The sequence below is a fragment of the Corapipo altera genome, unplaced genomic scaffold (genome assembly GCF_003945725.1).
Source record: "Corapipo altera isolate COAL_440 unplaced genomic scaffold, ASM394572v1 49, whole genome shotgun sequence".
Taxonomy (NCBI): Eukaryota; Metazoa; Chordata; class Aves; order Passeriformes; family Pipridae; genus Corapipo; species Corapipo altera.
Genome location: NW_020884879.1, coordinates 1227790 through 1250814, shown reverse-complemented (window position 1 = coordinate 1250814; position 23025 = coordinate 1227790). Strand labels below are relative to the sequence as shown.

The 23025-nt window shown below is 39.5% G+C and overlaps 1 protein-coding gene across 10 annotated transcripts in view; it reads right to left on the bottom strand.

Annotated features, from left to right (window-relative positions):
• The window catches only part of GREB1L (GREB1 like retinoic acid receptor coactivator), a 135064-nt gene that overhangs the window by 14257 nt on the left and 97782 nt on the right, over window positions 1–23025 (bottom strand). For all 10 annotated transcript variants that reach the window (XM_027638558.1, XM_027638560.1, XM_027638562.1 and 7 more), the window contains 12 exons: window positions 19272–19598; window positions 18327–18455; window positions 17587–17721; window positions 15044–15241; window positions 13424–13604; window positions 11812–12004; window positions 10302–10435; window positions 8597–8936; window positions 5415–5530; window positions 4798–5042; window positions 3220–3782; window positions 2633–2735 (listed from right to left, as the gene is read on the bottom strand). In XM_027638558.1, the coding sequence (XP_027494359.1) occupies window positions 2633–2735; window positions 3220–3782; window positions 4798–5042; window positions 5415–5530; window positions 8597–8936; window positions 10302–10435; window positions 11812–12004; window positions 13424–13604; window positions 15044–15241; window positions 17587–17721; window positions 18327–18455; window positions 19272–19598 (2664 nt within the window). The remainder of the gene's footprint in view (window positions 1–2632; window positions 2736–3219; window positions 3783–4797; window positions 5043–5414; window positions 5531–8596; window positions 8937–10301; window positions 10436–11811; window positions 12005–13423; window positions 13605–15043; window positions 15242–17586; window positions 17722–18326; window positions 18456–19271; window positions 19599–23025) is intronic.

Genomic DNA, 23025 nt, shown 5'->3' with positions numbered 1-23025 from the left:
AAATGAATGGTGCTATTTGTGCAGAAGGCACAGGTGTAGTTTTGAGCCTCTTTGTGATGGAATTAAGAGCATTGGGTAAATGAGAAGTAAAATATCCAAAGGCAGAAGAATGAAAGCAAGGAAAGAGGCTGCATAAATATATGAACTAGTAGCTGGTGGTACATGATAAAGGCAGTAAAAGATACGCTCCTATTACAGAATGGAGTGTGGCCACCAAGGATCATCTGAAACGTTTTTGCTTTGATCCAACAGAGATAAGTCCAAAGTAGAAAACCAAGTTTAAGCAATGGGAACAGTAGAAAGCACTGGTTAAAGAAAACAAGTTCAGAATACAGCTTGAACATCAGCCAATTCAGTTTAAAATGAGGTGGAAGAACACACAGAAATAGGTGTGTAACTGAAGTTAGTGATTTTAGAAAAGTGAATTCAGGTGAAATGAAGGTTGGGTCTACAGATGAGCACATGCTCATGTTACCCTGTCTGATGCAAGAGAAGTCACAATAATCTACAGAGCTCTGAGTCCATTACTTTGACCTCCGTAATATTCAAAATTAGGATGAAGGAAATAATTAAAGCTGTTGAAGTAAATGATAAATGTGATAAAATTCAACACAAGTTGACTAAAGAAGTCCTGTGTTACTTTCATTATATGGCTATGAGATACCTATTTCTCTGAACAAAGGAAATGCAATGCATCTTCTCCTTCTGGACTTACGTATTTGGTATGATACTACAAGAAAAATTATTAATAAAACTGAAGAAAATGAAGATAGTGAATTGAAAGAGTTGATTAAACAGAAGATGGCAGCATGTAACATCATAAATGTTAAGGCAGATGGAGATTACCAAAGAAGTTAAAAGATTGGTAGAGGGGCACACCGTTTAATATCGCCACTAATGTCACCGGCTTAAACAAAAAATTTGCTTAAGTTTGCTGGTGGCACACTCTTAAGAGTCATTGTCGACATGGAGAAGGAATCAAAGATCAGCCGGAAAGAATTCAATGCCCTCAAAAACTGTAACAAAAACTTGGTGATATTTAGCAGAAAAAATGTGAGTCCTATGGACTAATAGCAAGCACTTCTGTAGCAGGTTGGGAGCGCTTCAGTTGGAAATGACTGAGTTGCTGGGGAACGTAGTAGTACAAGCTATGTATCAATGCCAGTGAAATGGGAGAATGGAAAAGACCAGCGCAATCACAGCTTTCATCAATCACAGGGCTTTCAGTGGGCACAGGGGAATACATGAGCTGTTGTAGGTTAGGTTGGTTAAATATCCCTCAGAATACCCCGTTCAGTTCTGCCCACCCATGCACCAGAAGGATAAATTGAAAATAGATATGCAGGCAAGAATACCAAACTGATAAGGAGAATAAAGGGCTTGTCATTCGTGAGGATCGTGTAAGAAGATCCAGGCTACCTAGATGAATGCTGAGAGAGGGTAAGATAGCTGCCTGACTACACCAAAGAAGCAAGCCTCAAAGAAGAGAAAAAGTATTTTAATTTAAATTCATATTTTCTTTGGTCCCAAGGAGAATGTTTATAATTGGGAGAGAAACATCTTTGGGTTGGAGAATAAAATAATATTTTCAGTTATGAGAAAATAGCGCTCTGGAGAAGCATACCAACAGAAGTAGTGGGAGCAAAAAAGCCACAACCAAAAATCCCAACCAAACCCAAATTGCTTTCATGATGGAGTTCCATGCATTCCTGGCAGGGGTGTGACACATTGTTCTGATCACAACAGGCAGAATGTCTCTTAAATTTTGATATTTCATCCCAAGTTTCTGGAGTACTTTAGTTCAAATAATGAGAGAATAACCACCCCCAAAGCTCCAAACCAAAGGAAAATCCTTTTTTTTTTCCCCCTCCTCCCCCCTTCGCCACCCCCTTTAATAACATTGTATGAAGAGAAATACAAATTAGCCTTTCCAAGGGTTTGACAACAACTACATTTTCAGGATGCCAGTTGACAACAATACATTTTCAGGATACCAGTCTAATGATAATGAGAGTTATACACCATAAAGACTTCACTACAAAACCACAGAGTTCTGTAAAGAACACCATGAAGAGGAATAATTTTTAAAAGGTTTTGTTCTTCTCAAGGAAAGTCCTGGTACAGCAGTTAATTGATCTGTGAGATCTGTCAAATGAGCACAAATCCAAAGAGACTCCTCTTGCCTTTTATCCTCAGCATAAGATCTGCAAATTGCAGACAGGATATAGTCTAACTGAAAATTGGTATATAATTTATAAATAAACACAAGTGTTAAATGTCCTGTCTGCTTAAAAGCACTCAATTCTTAAAAACTTGCAAGGGGAGATAACATGGACAGATGTCCATTTACATTCACAGTTTTGTGCTCACTTTCATTTTAGTGCTATACAAATATATCAATCCAAAACACATTTAATAGCTCTCAGCTAAGCCCAATATAAAATTTTTTTTTTTTTTAATCTATATTGAAATATATGCAGACACCTAGAGCAAGTCTAGCTACGCACCAATGGACAGGACATGTAGTAGGTGTAATTTATAGTCTTTCAGTAAGCCTAAAAATTTCACTGCTAAATAATGCATAACACAGGCTCCTTATGATGCATGTTAAGAATGTCTACTAAATACTTACTGGCATTAATCTCTTCTTCATCATACACATCCACTTCCAGCAACCGGATCAGCATGCGGAAGAGAATCCTTAGGAACTGCAAGTATGAACCAGTCTTTCCAACCTAAGCCAGAGACGGAAAAAAGCCTAAATGTCAACTCAAACTACTACGATGGAAGGGTAAATTTCAGGATAAATGCCTTTGGGCTTACTCCAAAGCTCTGTTTTCAGCTCTACCTGAAAGTATTGCAAGACATAATATTCCCCATAATGGTGAACAGTTTTACTCAATTGCACAAACTGGCCCACAGCCTGTGTCACTTCTGTACGCAGGGAAATTGGCAGTGATAACTGCTTCTCTCCTGACCTGCTCATGGCAATGTTACACCAGGTGCCATCCACATGTATTTCATTTAGGCTAAAACATGACATACAGCATCACCCTTCCATTCCTTAACACTTCCAGCATGGACTTAGCCTTACAATTTGACTTTGGCTTTTGACCTTGAAACACATTACTGTGGGTAACTTTACAGTACAACCTACAGTCCTCATCACTGGTCCTCTCAGGCTGCTAAAAAGGCAAGAGGAAGGAGATGTGCTCTTACTTGTGGTGGTCCTGTCAAAAGCAGTCGCCTGGGGTGAAAGCTCCTGGCGCCAGACGCCTCACCCTGATTGCTGAAGTCCGCATGGTGCTGCCGGGCTGTTGTCCACTGCCTGTAGTACAGAGACTGCTCTTCACTGTTCATGTCGTTGTGAAGCAGAGGCCTTAGAGAGCTCAGCCAAGACACATCAGCATGAGGCAGGAGGGAAGAGGAGGAAGGCAAATTCCCACTTTTCTGCGAGCTCAGGAGACAGTAGGCAGCTTTGGACAGGATGACAATGCGTGGCAGGGCAACGCGGAGGGCCTTGCTGTCTTTGGCGGAATGGGCAGGCCACTGAAACATTTGGGAGACTGAAGACAGTGATGACACTTTCGAAGTGGTGCTGCTCGCCATCTGGTTACCCAGGGAGTCGCATTCTTGTTTCAGGGTCTCTCCAGCTGTAAAACTGGAGTAAGTTCCCTCATCTACAGAGCTGTGTGCCACAGCCTGAAAGTTAAGTGATGGTGCCTGCTTCTGAGACTTGTCTGCCGCACTTGAGGAGCTCACGCCATTGTCAGCCAGGGAACCTGGGAAACAAAGAGCACCCAATGAACAGATAGTGACTGACATAAGAAAACCGTGATTCATTTGATCTATGAGACAATGCTAACCCCAAAATACTTCTGTTCAATGAGTGCTGCTGGGGCTTAGGTCAGTGTTTCACCATGTAAAAAGAAATCATTTACATCCATCTATCCCTCTTGCTGGAGAGGCAAAGGCCCTACTGCCACAAGGTTCAGAGTTCAAGGCTTCAATCCGAAGCTTTGTATGAGAGCTATCATTTGGCATCTAGGATTTGGCATTTCATGGCACAACCTTCTGAAAGTCAAGTTTGACAAACCACTGTATAAACGGACACATTTGACCTTTCTTTCTATGAAGAACAGAGCATTTATTTCATGTGAACTGGGCTTTGCTCCCTCCTCCATACCAATCAGGTTTAGTTAGTGCATGGGAAGATCTGATGCATGGCAAAGATCCAGTTCAGCTGTCTTAATACCTCAAACTCGTGGGGAAACAAAGGGAAGGACCCAGAAGCGTTCGTGGAATGCAAAGAAAAGAAAGTTTGATGAGAGGTGAGGCTTCACTGATGCCTGAAGAGGTAGGGCAAGACCCAACCATTCTGTTTGTCTTGGCAAGGAGGCAAATATCCATTCTCACACATAGCTACTTCCAGTTACAGACCATTTTTCTATTGCTAGAATTTTATACTAGCCTTTTTTATTCTTATTTTTTATATCTTTTCAGGATCCATTGGACAAAGCTAGAACCAAACGTGAAATGTAAGTTTAAAAATAAAAATCACAAGGCACCCTTAGCTATGGCATACCATCCCTCCCACTGAAACACCATCTTCTTTTAGCAGTAGACGGGAAAATTTCTCACCGTGGGAAAAATCTGCAACTAACATTTCATTGTCTAGCCTGCAGCAGGATACAGCTAAGCAACCCACATTTGAGTAAACATCTTAATGTTTGCATTCAACTTCCAGTGATGTAGGAATAAAAACTTGTTTTTCAGACCAACAGCAGAATAACTGACCTGAGGTTCCAGTGACAGCACTGCTATTACTCTGGGGTCGGTCCAAGTCTATCAGCAGCTCATCAGAGTCATTCTCACTACCATTAGCCTTCTCCTGCTCCTTCTCACTGAGGTCAAGAGCAACAATAGGCCCTCGAATTGCCTCCTTTGAGACGTAGCAGCATGCCAAGCCTACTTCCTGCTCTAAGGCAGTACGAGTTAAGTAGCTTGAGTCAATTAGCCGAAGGTCGCAGTATTTCAACGACCTAGAAAACCCAACACAAGAAAAAATGAAATTTTGTTTTCTCTGGCTTTGAAGAATACTCCCTATCTGTAATTGCTTACTAAATATTCATGAACTATTTTATTAGTCCATAAATATAAAAATATTTTTAAATATTCATCACATAAGTTATGTTCCTTGGTACTTTGCAGAGACACTTACTGACCCACACAGTATAGTAGCATTAGTTTTCACAAACTACACTTTCCAAAAGTTTAAACAGTTACCAAATAAAGTATTCAAAAATACACTTTTTTTTGTGAAAAAGTAGCCAGATGGTATCAAACCACTTATTCACCCCCAACTCATCTAAACATGCTAGAAAACAATCATATTGAAAGAGTAATAACAGCACCTGGGGAAAGTTTCTCCCAGAGGGTCTTTGCCAGTTAGAATAACAATGCAAGGTAGACCTTCCAGATCCTGATAGGTGCGAGGAATCCAGTCATCCTGCTCATTGCCCCTCCAAGCCTGTGAACAGAGAAAATTCCAGTGACTTCTAAATGACTTCTTCTAAATATTTGCCTGTTTTTTTTCTTCATCAGTTCCATTTTTTTCTTTGTATACAGGGTTTGCTTACTCAACAGCCAACTGGAAGGAGACCTTGGGTACAGGCATGCATTTGTTTTATGGTAGCCAACTGTTAGCTAAGCATTAAACACAAAGCAAAAGGATGTATAGCATATGTTATTCACTGCTGGAAACATACATCTGGTGTATTAGTGTGAGCTGTCAGAGAAAAACGCAGTTGATACCCTCAATTTCAAGCTGGCACAGATAAAAGGTCTTTGAATTAATGTAAAGCTAAAGTAAGACTTTCAAGTGGAGTGTGAAAATGGTTTAAAGAATCTTACCTAATTATTCTATATAATGAAAGATTGCACGAAAGAAAAACATTTTACCTTTCACTGGGGTTAATCCCACCAGAAAGGACTCCTCACCTACAGTCTACCAAGGCCCAAGACCACAAAACTGCAGCATTTTCCCTTAGCACTGGAAAGGTTGGTAGCATTGGTCCCATGTCATTATACCCTTCAGTCCCCTTGGTTCAGCAGAGCTTACTGAAATATTTATTTCTCCAGTGACTTAGCAATATCTTCTGACTCAGTAAAGCAGCTTCGGTAGCAGAGAGATAATTTCTGGCTCAATGAGGTTAGTCTGGTTGTGTGTCACTCTGCCTCTCCAATAATGGAAACTTCTGTGAAAGTGCATGATTAGAAATTGAAATACAGAAGATGCAAAACTGATTTTCTTTTTGCTGGCATAAGGACCTAAAAAGAAGCTTGAGTGCCTGGAGCTTTGAGCTGTAAACTTGCATTCAGAAGATATATTTCTTGACCATTTTACTCAGGAAGGGCAGAGAGGTGCAGCCCTCAGGGCTCCTCACTTCTGAATTCCTCCCAAACAGTTTGATTCATGTTAAAGACTATGCCATGACAACATCCCTAGTCAGCAAAATAGTTATTTAAATTGTTTTCCGTCTCTTCTTTCATTCTGTACCTCTGGCTCCCTGATGGACAGGAATGACCTGTCTGGCTGGCCAGCAGGCTCATCTGACCGAGAGGGGAACAGTCCAGCCACCAGCACTGCAGAGACAGCTGCCCACTCTCCCTGCCCTGCTGTGACAGCACATACCCTGCTAATGCCCTCTTAGAAGGAGGCTAAGTTAAGTCAAACTTTTCAACTGGGGTCACTAAGAGCTATAAAGTTTCCTTCCCTCTCCCTGAAAAAGGTTATGATGAAGTCTCATCCTCCCTGAGGCCAAGAGCATTTATTGGTGGGACCAGCATTTTGAGCCTTAGCCTCACCGGAAAGCACTCAGTAGCTTCGTATTGCTCTCTCCCCACACACACCCAAAAAAGGGCCTGGGTGCTTATAGTGAAAGTAGGCAGCAATCACATCCCCACCTGCTCTAGTCCTCCAGCTTCAATACTCCATCTGACATCAGAACAAATGCCAAGCAGCATGGAGACTAAACCAAAATTGTCTGCAATAAATTAGACTCAATAGTAGCGTGGCTGATGAATTTTATAATGGGAATCAGTTTCCCAAACATATGCTCTCACCATTTCAGATATCCTGTGCTATCTCAGTCACCAGACTAGCAGGTATGGTAGCACAGCACAAGACTCAGAGGCAACCTTTATAATATTGAAGTGCTACTGGGACATCCCACCTAAAAAGACGATACAGGCTTATATTAGGGCAACTAAATTCCTCACTCCCTTCATATGCATGGTTCAGATTTGAGGGCTTTTTTTCTAGAAACCTGCAAGGAAAGAAACAAGTCCAGAATCCTACAGCTTTTTTTAGTCCAAAAAATGCATCTTATGTTTTGGAGAGAGGAATAAGAAGAATTATTTAGAAGGTTTTTCATTTTCTTTCTGATAAAATTCCTCTATTCCAGATCAATATCTACATGAATATTCACCTGCAACAGCTCCACAGTCAATCCCAATCTGCTCTAAAGGCCTCACAGGCTGTTCCAGCATTATGTAAGGGCTGCAACCCATTACGGCAAAGGATTTCAAAGAAGTCCTCACAGAACTCAATCCAGAATGATTTAAGGTTGGAATTAATGCCCACACAAAAAAATCCATCAGCACAGAGCTGCTATCTCATCTGTCGTTTTCTCATTTTATGACTGCTTTCCTCTTCTCCCTCTCCCACTGCAGATAAGTTTTGATAAAGCAGTGTTCGTAACTTCTTTAAAGGACATTTTATCTGCCTTTGGCTGTAGCCAAGCTCTTTAAGAAAGGCTTACAAAATTCATTCCTCTTCTGTGTGGTTTTGAATACACTGTATAACTTATAGTAGAAACAGAATCTTTCTGTGACAGAGCAAGGTTCAGGACAGATAACCAGTACTACTATCAGCCTGATACCTAAGGCAGGCAACCTATTTCTTTGTTTAATGTATACTAATATTATTATTACATATTTAAGGTATACTAATATTAATATATTAACAATTCATACTTTGTTTAATGTAGTGAGGTTCATTCAGGAAGTGGGTTTGGCTAGTTAAACCATGCTTCTGCAAATCCATGCAAAAGTTTAGCCTGGTGCATATATACTGGGCAGAAGAGGCTTTCAGCATGCAGGAGTTTGAAAAAAGAAGTCTATGACAAACAGCATACTTTACCAGTTATCAGAAGGGCAGAAGATGGATGGACAGAGCAGATAACAGATACACTGGGCAGATAGACAAGTTGGTGGAAATAGTTAGTTTGCCTACAGACACCTGAGCTCTGCTTTCAGAGATGAACCCTATCTGATGCATGCTGTTATTCAACTTTAGGAAGTGAGATAACATCTGGTGTTTGACTCCATGGATCAGTAACAATTCAGGTTTGTTCCAAGTTTCTGTATCACTTACGCTCAAAAGTACAGAAATACATTCAACAGAGACAGATACAGGACACGCATCCTTTTCCTATAGAATAATTAACCTATAAACATGTGGGAATAAACAAAGCAATTGCAACAGTCAGATGACCACAGTGAGCATACAAGCAAATATTTAGGTTCTGCCTACCTTCAGCCGTGTCACGAAGTGTTTCGCAACAGTGAGCTCTGAGGCAGGATTCCCAAGGAGGATCTCAAAACGATACTGCAGTCCCAACTTGTCTCTTACTTCTTGTAACCTCTCCTTGGCCAGCATGGCCAGCTGCACCGATGGCACCCTAATGACAAGCATGTGGCCACAGCCATTCTTATCCTTTCCTGGAGAAGTGATAAGGTCATCCATTATGCTGAGCGTTTCGGGTGTGCTGTGATCTCTCAGTGATGCCATTGTGGTGAGAGCCATCAGAGCTTGGGAATACTGCTGAATGAGAAGGTAGCAGCGAATCACCATGCTGTGCAGCCGGGGGTACCTTTGAGGAGATATAGCTCTACATTAGCACATGCAAAATCACAGTAATGTCTAAAAATCAGCCAAAGCCCAGGACAGCATGGCTTTGAAGAAAGTTTTGTGTTGTGTTAACCAGTAGGTACAGTAATTCACCTTGGATACCATAAGCCAGTCATTAAATCAATATATTTTTAAAACACTTTTTACTCTTCCTGCCATAAAAGTATCCACTGCGCTGCTGCAACTAAAACATATGGAGCCTTTCTTATTATACAAAAATGTCTGCAATGTTTTCAGCTTGTAGGCTTGAATGGCTCACCCACCCAGACAGAATAGCCCAGTTTCTTAAAAACAGAGGCTAAACTAATAAACTGTGACACAAAAACATGTCCTGCCATCAATTTCTACTCTCATCCTAATCTCATATTGTTATTTGTACATACACAAATCCTCCTTCACCCTTTCTCCCATCCACATTTTAAGAACAGAAACAGAGTAATTGTGACCACTTCTGTTGGATTTGACCAGAAATACTAGAAGCCTAAAGAACTGACCTTATTATTATTACTCATCATATTAATTACTTGCATATTTTTAGATAATAGTAAATATTAATGGTGTGCTTAATTATTTATTTATGTTGCAAATTTAACACACTTGATATTGTATTTTACTTATATAGTTATATTTATAATTATTATGTTGACCTAATTAAAATAGGAAAACCAGTATTGTAGATATTGTAGAGATAAAGAACAACCCTGTTACAGTTACAATATCAAGATATGAGAACTATGGATTGAAGGGATCTGTCCTGCTGATATGCAGAGCTGATTAACTCCACACTGCTGGAAATGACAATGTTTCCTTCATTCCTGTAATGTGCGCACTGAAATTATACCTTGGGATATGCCAGGAAAGTAGCTTGTTCAGGCATTTGCAGGGTACTAACAAGCTCTGAGCTGCAGGGACCAAAACCATAGCCAACCAGTGAAATAACAAAAATTACATTTTTGAAATTACGTGCCTCACCTGGGCCACCACTGCCAAGTGTGTTAGCAGTGACAACAAGAGAGACACCAGAAATGTGAGTTATGAAACCTCTCGTACCTTCTCAGCTTAGTCAGGGCTTAGCCAAAAGAGGAGAGTAGCACAGCTGAGCCCATATTGCTGCTGAACAGGCCCAATCTCTTGTCTAAACAAATGAAGGATGTCCCCTCCTTCTTCAACAGCACTAAATTTGTCACTAAAATAAAAATTGCACATAATTCATGGATTCCAGGATCAGTGTCAAAGGTCATCGTGTCTTCATCCCCTGTTATGGGGTACATAAAGATATCTAAGATCCCAAATAAGCAGAATCCGAAGTTCCCATGTTACTATTTACCTTTCTAAAAGTGTGTTGACCATTTTTTCAAAGGTTTCATCACATCTCAAAAGGGGACTTGTGACTCCCCACTGGAGGGATTTGCTGTATTCATTCAAACCAAAGTATAGCTTGTCTTCACTTGTTGCATCATCCTGTTCCATACACAAATAGCAAAGATATAAGGAAAACTGGTACAAATTTAATTTCTTGTCTAATTTTAAAAAAGTAGGTGGAAAGTAAACCCAAACAAAAGTAGCCTTTCCTTTTATCCATTCTGCCTTAGTGATGCTAAGTATTTGTTTCAAAGAATACAATAAAATGCAATTTTTTTTTACTTAGCTTATTATTTGTCTATGGTTGGCAAAGATAGGTGTTGCTCCTTGCAAATTTTTCAACATATCTCCTACCTGTGACTGCAGGGGGTTTCTAGAATCCTGCTAATTATTTTCTGACTCCCTATCTCAGGCTTTGTATCTACTGACAACTGTCATCTCATTTCTACTTAAAGCAGAACCTGAAAAGAGAAGGATTATTAATTTCCAAAGTTGTTCCTGATTTTCATATTCTATACACCTCTAATGGCAACCAGAAACTAATAATTTTTTTCCTGGAATGTCAATCTGCAGACAGCTATCAGAAAGGCAGAATATTTGTGTCTCAAATTTCGTGAGGTCTTTGTTGGAAGCACAGCATGTTCTCTGGTGCATTTACATCAGCAGTAACTTCTAGGAATGAATAATCACATACAGTCTCCCCTTTTTTCAGAAGACTGAAAGTTGTTGATTTTTTATTTTGGGAAACAAAAAATTGTCTAGACCATTTTGCAGAAGGTCGCCTCATGGTGTATACTAACCAAAGCAACCAAAAAGCAAATTTAAAATATTCATTCACTCCCTCATTTTACTTTAACTATTTTTTTGCAGCTACCACTTTAATACACTTCGCAGAAACCAATGGTCCACTCAACACAGTAAAGTCAAATTTGATATAAATATCCCAAACAATAAATAGGAAAAAAGGTTATTTTTAAGCAGATTTAGCCAAAACATCCTCAAAATCAGCTAGTTGAAATTATAAAAGAAGTTAGTGGTGCAGAATATCCAACAGGTTTTCTCCTCTGCATAATGACAGCACCCACTACACCAAAACTTGTTAACCTAGCACACAAATTTTATTAGTACCAGAAAGATAATGAGCAGACTTGACAGGCTGTGTGACAGAGCTTACAGCCAAAAGTCAGACTGCCTGAAAAGGGAAAGCCAGCTCCAGAGCTTTATGGCAAGTCTACATAGCTCTGTCTGACCAAAGCACAGAAAGTAGGGTCTCATCTTATGTGACTGGACAAAGATGTGTAGCTCCTGGTCCTACATGTCAATGCTGCCTCTACCACCAGTGTCCCAGGGAATCTGGAATCTGAGAAAATAAATTCCAGCAGAGGAGGAGCTCTCTCCTAAAACACACATCTTCTAGTTTCTGGTAGGTGTTAAGTCCACATTAAAATTCACAGTTAAAATTGATGAGCACTTACCACAGTGTCAGATTGTATCCAATGTACCTCATTGCTAGAACTGATCCTGGACTGCTGGGTTTGCAAGGCATAAGGAAAAGAGCTGACCTGAAGAACAAGGAGGTTGAATGCTTCAAGCACCTCCCTGCAATTAATAACTCTATCAGCCAGACCATGATTAGGCTCACCATGTGACAGGGAACTTGAAATGGCACTGCAGAAATAAGAATGCAAAGAATTGCCTTACTGACATCCTGAGATTCAATGGATTACTCTCTTCCTGCAGAAAAATCTCCAATCAACCATGCCACTGAGAATCACAGCTCAAAAAATCTCTTTGGAAGGGTAAAAGACGTCAAAAACCATTTGAGTGTTCTCTGTGGGTAGACTCAGGCAACAGAAGGGAAAAAACCCAACAAACACCTAAACAAAGGATCAAAATCTGCCAACAATGAGAAGGTAGATTAGTGTGCCAATTTAAAAAAGCATTAGATGGAGGAAACTAAAACTAAGCCAAAGGTGATAAACTCCCTTTCACTGAAAAACACTGTTCCATGAGCTGTGGAGGTATAGTACTGATTTTACAAAATCCAGTGGCTTTCCCAGCCTGAAACAACAAATTTCTCTAAGACTGGGGAACCTAAAAGTCTGATGTCCTGATTTCCAGCTCCTGGACCTACCTTCACTTCCAGGATATATTCAAGACTTCCAAATTCAGAGTACAGTAAAGACAGTAACAAAAATGTGATGGGGAAAATCAGCTTGCTTTTGTCTATTTTCAGCTGTCCTTCAAGGACATTATTTTGTTAATTATAGAACTATGGAATGGTTTGAGTTGGAAGGGACCTTAAAGATCACCTAGTTCCAAACCCTCTGTCATGGGCAGGAATATCTTCCACTATCTCTGATATTGAAATGAATCCCATAACCTTACACGCTGTGTTTGAATCATAATAAGATTATTCTCCTAAGTTTACACATGGAAAGAGAGCAGAATAATTAGCTTGCTTTCTTTCTTTCTTCTTCCAAGGTAAGGTTGTGATTCAGCGGGAAGAAATGTCTCTGCAATGTGTGTACATGTTGTGTTTAGACCTAAAGCTGGCCAAATTCAGTACAGTTGGTTTTTAAAATCCTTTTCTTACAGTACCTATGGCATATGGCATCTTTCATACTATGAAAAGAATTAAATCTCTCTAAGTCTCCTTATATTGCAAGCAACATTATCATCAAGTATAAAAACATGAATTAAAGCATGATCAGCTTGTGAACGTGGGAGACATTTGGGTTTGAACACAGAAAAAGGAGAGGACTAGGAGCAAAAGACAAGAACAACAAAGCAAGTTGAAAAATTCAACCCTTTTTCCTGGACTTCAGTACCATAGCACATACTCCTACAAATAGTCTTGTTAGGGATCCAATAATCTGAAACTAGTCTCACCTGTCTTCATCTGAATCAGAATTAGTTAGCAAATATCATGGGCAAACAAAAAAGATTATTTCCAATTTTAAGGCACAAAATCCCTTAAAAATGCCTAGAGAAAGCACTGGGTGTCTAAGATGGTAGGTCTTTTGAAAAACCTAACTGAAGATACTGGGAGAGGAGGGTTTTCCTTTGGTAGATTGAAGCAGCTACCTTGTTAAATCCACGTGGGCATTGTCATGAACCAGCACAAAGAGTGTATAGGGATTTTGCTTCACTCGTCTCATGAAAACTTCAAATTTTGTTTGAATCTCATTGTCTAAACGAACCACATATTTCTCAGCTTTCTGATATGCTGTTCCATTGTCTTCTAGGCCCAAGTCCACAAGGACACCTGTCAAAAATAAGAATACAACAAAAATCTTTTCCTTTGAGTGCATCCAAAAATGAAGGGTCAATGGCATGTTGCCACTTGGTCTGCCAATATCAGGATTTAGCCAAATCATTGATAAGCCCTAGTAATGAGATGATTATCCAAATTCATTTTCACTCACAGTGGAGGCCGAAATGCACTTCTTGGCTTCTGGATTTCCGCCAAAAAGCGCCTGAAGACCCTTAAAAACCACCTTACCAAAAAAGGGGGGGAAAAATCAGGCCTCCACTAAGATTTCCAGAGCAGCACTCAGCTGGCTATGCTCCATGACCCTAGGCTAAACCTGCCCACATTTAGCTCATATATTAGTACTGTTTGAGTCAGAAGTTATCCTGACCTTTCCTTTGCAAAAATCATAAATTTATATAAAACTGGCTCTCGCTAGTATCATATAATATTTTTCACACTCTCATGCATTTCATGCTGCAACATTTGTGTCAATACAACTACTCTTTAGCAGTCTTTGTAATGCTATATTGCCATCATATTCAAAAAGTAGGCATGATATAATCTATACACCCTTGAATGGCATTTAAATTAAAGTAGCAACAAACTACTCTGAAATTTGAGTCACTGATTTATTTTCCAGGGTTTTAATGATTTTAAAAAATAGTTTCAAAAAAAGTGAAATAAAACTCATTCATTTAAAAAAATAAAATAAAGTAGATGCGAACACCTGCAAATAGATACCAGAAAACCTCTGGTTTAGTGTGTAACAGCAAATTAAGTACAATGTCTGAAGAAACAAGGAATGGAATAAAGGTCCAAATATTTACACAGATAGTTCCTAGTTTTGTTAGACAGTAATTTTCTCCACAGAGAAACTCTTATGCTTATCTCGACATGTCAGTCACTAACAGAGTGGATGACAGAGGTCATTCTCAGGAGGAACATAACCTGTTCTTTCTCTGGAAACATTTGGCACCAGTCATTGCCTGACACAGAAGCCCAGACAGGAAAAATCACCATCTGAACCAGGATGCCAATTATTGTGTGCCAATTTGCATGTATCACTCAGGCATTTATTTAACTCATAAGAGAGCTTCCTGCACATACATCTGTGCTAATACGTACGAGAGTGTATGCACAAAAGTGTACCTAGAACAAATGGCACTAACAGCTCTAGGAGATAAAAGATCTGAACAGTGGCATTTACTAATGCTTCTCCAGGTCATACATTCCTTAGACTTCCATGAATATGGCAATTTGTTTTGACAGTTACATGGTACACCTTGGACCCCTCTCTTATGAAAGGAAGATGTTTAGAATTCATCAATTATACCAACTAATGAAGCTAATACTGGACATGCAAAATACATTTATACAAACCCATTTATGCCAGCTGTGATTTAATAACATCACATACTTTAGTTTATCAGTCTCTTTCCCCTCCCTTTTACCTGATTGTCGAATACGTTGAAGGGTCTGCTGCACCAGGACTTCGGAACGGGGAACTATAACGATGAAGTCCACTTTGCTGAAGTGGCCCAGATCCAGGCTCTGATTGCCACTGTCTGCTATAGCACAAACCTGGGACAAGAGCTTTCTGGCAACTGTAAGCTGTGGCTGGTAAATTTGGAAGGTATCAACATCCAAATCTGGAGTGCGTTGGTTTGAAAAAGAAAACAAAACACAACAAGAAACATGTTTACTTTCCCACCACCCCAATAAACATGACCCTCCAAAGAGTCCACCCTCTATTATCAGAAAAAAAATAATCACTCAACAGAATAAATCTCAACACTGGAAAGCTGGGTCCAGATCACAAATGTCAACTTTCTTTCTTTGATTAAAATGCGGTAATATATCAGATGACCAAAAGTACAGCACTGCCTGTTTTTTTAAAATGCCCTAAGTGTTTCAAGGATTTTTAACAGTGCAACCCAAGAAAGCCTTAATACCAACGTAGTGAAAAGCATTCCCTTAAATGAACCAATGCATACATAATATGCATCCATATATATATATAAATATGTGCATGTGTACATAAACAAAAAGCAGAGAGAGAGAGAGAGAGAGCACGGTCTAATATTCTCCTGAAACTTGCAGTTCTCTTTCAGAAGCTTCCCTCCATCAATCCTGCTGGGAGAACCAGCCAGGGTGCTGAGGCTGCTGTGCTCTGGGCACAATGTGCTGAGAGCCAGCACAACTATTAATCTGAGGAAACCAAGCCTATGCTGATAATCCTGCCAAAAAGACTCTACCAGGGCAGCAGGTCTGTTGCAAGTTCATTTGCACATCATCTCTGCTCTAAAGTACGGAGCCCCACTCTAAGCCATGACTAAGATAGCCATATGTCTCTGTACTGACTGGTAGTGATACATGCTGTGAGGGGAAAATGAGCAATACAACTAGGCAATAAATCTCAGTTATTGGGGGAGGGGAGCATTTATTTCTTTGGAGGTTCCTTGACTTTTAACGAAATTTTAGTCTCAGATTTATTTATACTTAAATAAATGTCAGTATAACACTACATGCAGAGAACTGAGGGACGCACCAGAGCACTTGTGTTTCCTCATAATTAAAAGCATTTTCCATTACAGTATTTCCATTAGGTAAATTCTATGCCCAACAGTCCATGTTTCATTAACCACTGAATATTTTCAAACTGCAGATTACCAAATTAAATCCTATAATGGCATTACAGGGTTTTTTTAAGTAATTTTTTCTACTATGTTAGTTTTACATAGACACATGTGTTTATGTGTGTATGTGCACACACTTATCTCCTGCTCAAACCTGGCTCAGTGTCCATTTCAGTAGATCTGCTATGGGAGAAAGATTCATCTTGCTACCTAGGAGACTTACTTCTGCTTTTTTATTTTTATTCAGACAGACTCTCAGTGGCTTCAAACATTGTACAGCCATATTTTAAAGACAAAACTAACTCAAAATAACTGTTTGAGAAAATATAAAGCTTTTAATAAAAGCAAACAGTAAGAAGAAAAAACACCCTCAGAATCTAAAGATAATTCTCCCTCCAAATTAATCCTGTGAGGAAGCTCAAGGCTTGTCCTTCTGCGGGTGCCAGATCAAAGTAACTGGTAGCCCTTCTAATTGGATCTCCTGATCCATGTGGAGACTATGAACCATTTTGCTTTCATTCAGACCTAGCACTGAGCCAATAAATTTAAACTAGCTAACATAAACAAAACAAAACAAAAAAAAAAAAAAAAAAGAAAAAAGGCTTTACTGGAGGTTAAATTTTCTTTCATACTAGACCTAAAAGGATTTCAGTGTTCACAACAGCTCAGTGCATCTTTTACCATTTTTGTGATACAAAAAAGAAAGTACGGTTAAAACTCTGAATAATTAAATAATTCTGAAATGGAGAAATTATAATAAGCATTTTTAGACAAGAAATCCTAGCTCATCTTTTGCACCTTAGCATCTCATCATATTAGGCGGAATAAGTCACTGATCAACAAATTATAGATTATGCATGTTCAATCCAAGATCTTAAAACACATTCCCTAAAAGTTTAAGCCCCATAGCACAAGTCTGTAGTGTGTATTACCATTTTACATGCAGAAAGTGAGGAGCATCAAAAGTTAAGAAGCAGGACACCTGGGAGATCAGGCCATGAACACAGTTCCCCTCTGCCTCAAACTCAAGGTTACATTCTTCTGGGTGCAAAAGGGTGAGACGAATCCACACTGTAACAAAGAAACATCTCTACTCTGCCTAACATCTAACAGAAGATATCATATTTTATCTTAGGAATTATTAAAAAAAAAAAAGTTGCTGAAGGTTATTACAGAAATTTTCTGCCTGAGAGACTGCTGTATTGCTACATTCAGCTGGCAGTATTAGTATTTTAAGGTTGACACACTGACTGCAATTATGCTCTTAGATTCTTCCGAGGTGTATCCCTGAGGTGTATGCCTTTTGATATTTAACAAGCTACTTACTTATTTCACATCTTGCACGTAAGAGAAATTACCTGGCTCTTGTGTAGAAACCATGGCAATCGCCTCCTGAGATGACACACACTCGCTAACATCTCCATTAAAAGGTATAATGACACTTTCCCCTCGCTGCTGTAGCATCTTCTCCAGCAGTTTGTCCAAATCATCACCTAGATCAGAATCAGTAACACTAAATTATCTGGAAGTCATTTCAGACAAAGGACGTAGAACATTACACACACAACTGTTCTCACATAGCTGATGTCAAATCTGTGAAGGGGCAAGGGAGTGGAGGTACACGGAAGAGAGGAGACACAGGGAAGAGAGGGAGGGAAAATATTTTTCTCTTTACTTTATTTTACTGATTTGCCGATTGAATTTTTTTGTGGTTCCAAAAAAAAGGAACCACAGCTGAATAGTTTCAGCTCTGTGCCTTTACAGCTACTGATAGCAACTGATGATTATAAAGAAACACACATTATAAAACAATCTCTAAAACCTTGGTAAAAACTTGTGCACTCATGGGTGCCCTGCCATCACATTCAAGAGCAGAAACTCTTAAAAATATTTTGCTACAGGATTAGTAACTGGCACTACACAAGTGAAGGAGACAAGCACTCCTTTACACACAGGGAATGGAGAGAAGGAAAGAATGCTCTCAATGGAGAGGGCAGAGCTGTATTCAGTGCATTTTAACTGCTTGACGGGAGACACACCAACAACCCTAATGACATGACTGTCTTGGCTAGAACTTCTGTTTCTTAGAACCACTCACCTAAAGATGTATTTTTGAAATGTGATGCCAGGAAACTAACTTTCCCTGTGATGAGCTCATAACTGATCTCTTTTAAAAATTCACTGGTGGTAAGCATGCTTTCTGCAAGTGCCCGAGATTGATACTGACCTGGAGAAGAAGGGGAAAAAAGTGAGAGCAAACCTTAATACAGTGTACTGTCAGTACAACCTTTTCATCCTAGAAATGTAGGCCACTCTGATCTTCAGTCATGGATCTCCACAGCCTTTACCCAGAAGGCTGGGAGAGTAGTCTCAAGTCTACTTCACTAGTAAATGAAGAATTAGTTGCTATAATTTTAGCATGCTCTTTGCAAACTGTTGCCCATCATTTTGTACACTTGCGTGACAAATGATATGATTCAGGGTAAATATGAAAAAGTAATTATCCCTAGTGTGGGAAAAAAAATATTAAAAAAGTTTAAAAAATTGGCATTATTGATTTATCTGCCTACAAAGGAAAGATGACTAGTCAAAATTCACTTCCATGCAGACACTTTCATGCACACACAAACCTCAGAGCCAGTCACCAATGCAGAATTTAAAATCAAGGTGATAGAAAGGATAAAATGTGTGTTCTGTTTTACAGCAGTCTGCAGAAGACTCTGCCACGTACAATATCACAGCTGTTCCACTAAACAAAGACAAACCAACTATTTTGTCACTGGGTCACTTCAAAGTATTTTCTAGAGGTAATCACACAAACAAAGTCTCAGGCCATTCAAAGAGCAGCGATGAGTAGCATAAATATATTTTTCTAGATCCTCATGGACATCAGTACTCTAGATTTTGATGGAGAAACAATGAACTGTGACATTGTAGTGTAACAACACAAAGGAGAACAAAAAGAACAAAAGGGATTTAAAAACTGGATCAATAAATCGAGAAAATTAATTTAGCATCGCAAGCAATCTGCAAATATACTCACCTAGAACTACTACACAGAACTCATTTCCTCTTATCTTTGATGCACAAATGGCAACTACATAATCTGGTAGCTTTTGCTGATGTTTCATTTCATTGAGAGACCTCAAGGTCTCCGAGATGCCCTCTGCCAGGGAATTCTGGGTAACAACCACATGCACGAGGTCCCGAGACACGCTAGCGATTAACCTGGCAAGCCAAGGGAGTTGACCTGGTGACACAGAGATACACTGTGCGCTCATTTGCAAGGATCGCTCTCTCAGAGTGAACTCCTGCATAGCTTTCAACATGATCTGCTCAAATTCTTCCCTCAGGGGTATCTGGTCAGGACCTACATTGAAAACAAACAAACAGAAGAACAGTATCCCATATCAAAATGTTATTGAACCAGGAATAATCACAGGTCTGTCTTGATCTGAAAAGCTCCTTCAACCACATTTTTTATATTTTTAAAAAACACTCACTACTCAGTGGATATCTAACCCCAGAGCTTATTCTTGGTTTTTCATTTTAGAAGCCACTCTCTCCCACCATCGCCTTTTTTTTTTTAATTAACAATGAAGTATTCCATCTTACTCCTAGCTTTCCTGCATTCAGAAAGTGGTGGGATGAACAAGGGAGTGGGAAAATATGTGCCTTTTGCCTGGAACAGAAGGATTAATCCTGCAGCCATATGTTTTTACAGCAGAAAACACAAATGCTTATACTTGTAGGCTAATCACAACCGTGCAGCAGGACAAAGCCTGTCAAGTGGTCTTTGCTTTGGTTTTTCTCATCATGCATACCAATCAACTAAGCATGGTTGCAAATAAGCATGTTTAACCTCTTCTTTAGCTAAAGTGAATTCATTTAGCAAATCTTCAAACATCAACATAAAGAAGAATATGCAAATTTAGATCTTTACATTCCCCAGACTTTGTAAACTATATTTTGAACTTGAATTGGAAAACAGAAATATAAGATCTCCGATTTTAGCATCAGTCCTCCAACTCAATTTCAATTAAAATTTTGCTCAGTAAAATTTGTCTCATTGTAAAAGATACTCAGGAACAGATAAAAACATTCATGAACACAGAGTAAAAAGTAACCATAGCTTAAATTGCTAAGATCTCATATCAGTGCCAAAGGAGGCAACTTCACACTTCAGCAGCTTGTTTTTCTATGACAAAATGGGGCGGGGGGGGCCTTAAATACCAGAGATATGTGAAATGCTGGTTTAGGTTTTATGTTTTCTTTCAAGGCAGGAAACAGAAAGGTTGTGTGAGAAGCAGGCTGTGGGTAAATAACAGAATCTGTAAAAACTGCTGCCTATTGTGATTTTGCCTTTTTGAGAAGTAACATATGGAAAGACTGTTTTCATTTTTGATGCAAACTGAAAAATTCTGAAGAGTCCAATTTAACACAGCATGGTCATAATTCTCTCTTTAAGTTCTCTTTTTAGGAAACATATTTTCTTTTCCCTTCTAAGAAAACATGGATTCTAGGTCTTTGAAGATATTAAAATTGAAAAAAATAGACATTTATTGGCAGAGAAAAATGTTCCTCTGCAGAAATGAAGTTTATCTACAACATCTCAACCCGTGAAAATGTGAGGGGAAATAAAGAGAAATAAAAGCAAGTTTGTGCTGGTTGAGGGAGGCTACCTAAGAGACAGGCTTTTAGACACAAGGGTCCAAGAATATTAAATGAATTTAAGAACATTAAAATAATTGTACGAATGATAAGATAGATTCTCTGTATGGGAACACAGAATTTCCCTCAGATTATTTATATGAGAAAAACTTAAAAACAGTTAGCTATCAGAAAGACACTGATAAGGAAATACTGTGAAATTAATGAAGTGCTTAATACCACACTTGGGTTGTGGTAGTCTTTCTCTACAACTATCCAGAAAAATAATGGAACTAATATCAGATAAGATGGAAGACAAAATGATAGATATTGACATTGATTGTGAATAGTTTCCTAAAAAAATATATGTCAAGGTTAAAAAACATATCTGTCAAAGTTAAAAAGGAACATGGAAGCTTCTGTATAGAAATGAGTACACAAATTATAATCTTGACCTCAAAAAACAAAACTGCAAAGCAAACAATACCATAAAATATTAATATCTGAGTTACATCCAATTGGTGTCCTATCACAGGTGGTGCTCTCCAGGGCTCAGTGTTTGGGTCAGTCTGTTTAATTGATGGTCTGGACAAGCGGATCAAGTGAGACTAGCTCAATGTGTTAGTGCATAGTGCTAAAAATGCCAAGTTAGCAGTGAATGCCAATGGGCCATTCCCTTAAGAGCTAGACTCAGATCCTTGTAGGACCCTTCCAACTCAGAATATTCGTGATTCTGTGTGAGTGCACCCTTAGGCAATCTGTGGGTGACACCAAGTTGCGTGGGAGTGTTGATCTGCTACAGGATAGGAAAGCTCTGCAGAGGAATCTGGACAGGCTGGATCAATGGGCTAAGGCCAACTTGTACAAGGTTTGACAAAGTAAAGCGTCAAGTCCTGCCCTTGTGTCACAACAACCCCATGCAGCACTACAGCCTTGGGAAGAGTGGCTGGAAAGCTGCCCAGCAGAAAAGGACTGGGGGTGCTGGTCAACAGCAGCTGAACATGAGCCAGCAGTGTTCCAAGGTGGCCAAGAAGGCCAATGGCATCCTGGCTCAGATCAGAAATAGTGTGGCCAGCAGGACTAGGGTAGTGATTGTCCCCTTGTACGCAGCACTGGTGAGGCTGCCCCTCAAATCCTGTGTTCAGTTTTGGGCCCTTCACTACAAGAAAGACACTGAGGTGATGAGGTGGGACCAGAAAAGGGCAACAAAGCTGGTGAAAGGTCTGGAGCACAAATCTTATGAGGAGCAGCTGAGGGAGCTGAGGTTGTTTAGGCTAGAGAAAAGGAGGCTCTCTACAACTCCCTGAAAGGAGGTTGTAGCCAGGTGGAGGTTGGTCTCTTTTCCCAGATAACAACTGACAGGACAAATGGAGAAGGCCTCAAGTTGTGCCAGGGGAGGTTTACGTTGGATATTAGGAAAAATTTCTTCACTGAAAGAGTGGTCAGGCATTGGAACAGGCTGCCCAGGGAAGTGGTTGAGTCACCATCCCTGGAGGTGTTTAAAAGGCATGTGGATGTGGCACTTGGGGCCATGGTTTAGTGGTGAATTTGGCAGTGCTGGGTTAACAGTCAGACTCACTGATCTCAAAGTTTTTTCAGCCTAAGTTATTCTGTGCTGCTATGATTCTGTGCTATTATTCTGTACAGTTTAAGTCAACATATTGAAGCATCATCCATTTTCCGGATGACACACATTTCTGCGTAGACAAACTTCACAGAGACTACTCCTCCAGCCATCTCAGACTAGGAGAATTCCTGGAATAAGCTCCTGCTTTAAGTGTCTGACCATCCCTTCCACTGAAGGCAGAGACTTGTTCTTGCTTTGAGTCTGGGCATACATTTAGATATTAAAACTACAAAAAACCTCTGAGTGTCACAACATGCAACATGTACAGTCAAAGTGATTCAAATATGCCACAATGAGAGAAGAGGGAGAATGATTTTGTAATTCTACACAGGTGGTATAACTGAAGGTCCAGAAACTTCCAGAAAAACCAAAATACAGACCTTAGCACTGCACAGACTGTGTTTGTAGAAATGGTGGTGCAATAGTAAAAAGCTGATGATTACAGATGATAAAATGTAACCCATACTGCAAATATGGACATTTTGATGATAAAAAAAACCTTTGAGAATACTTCACCATG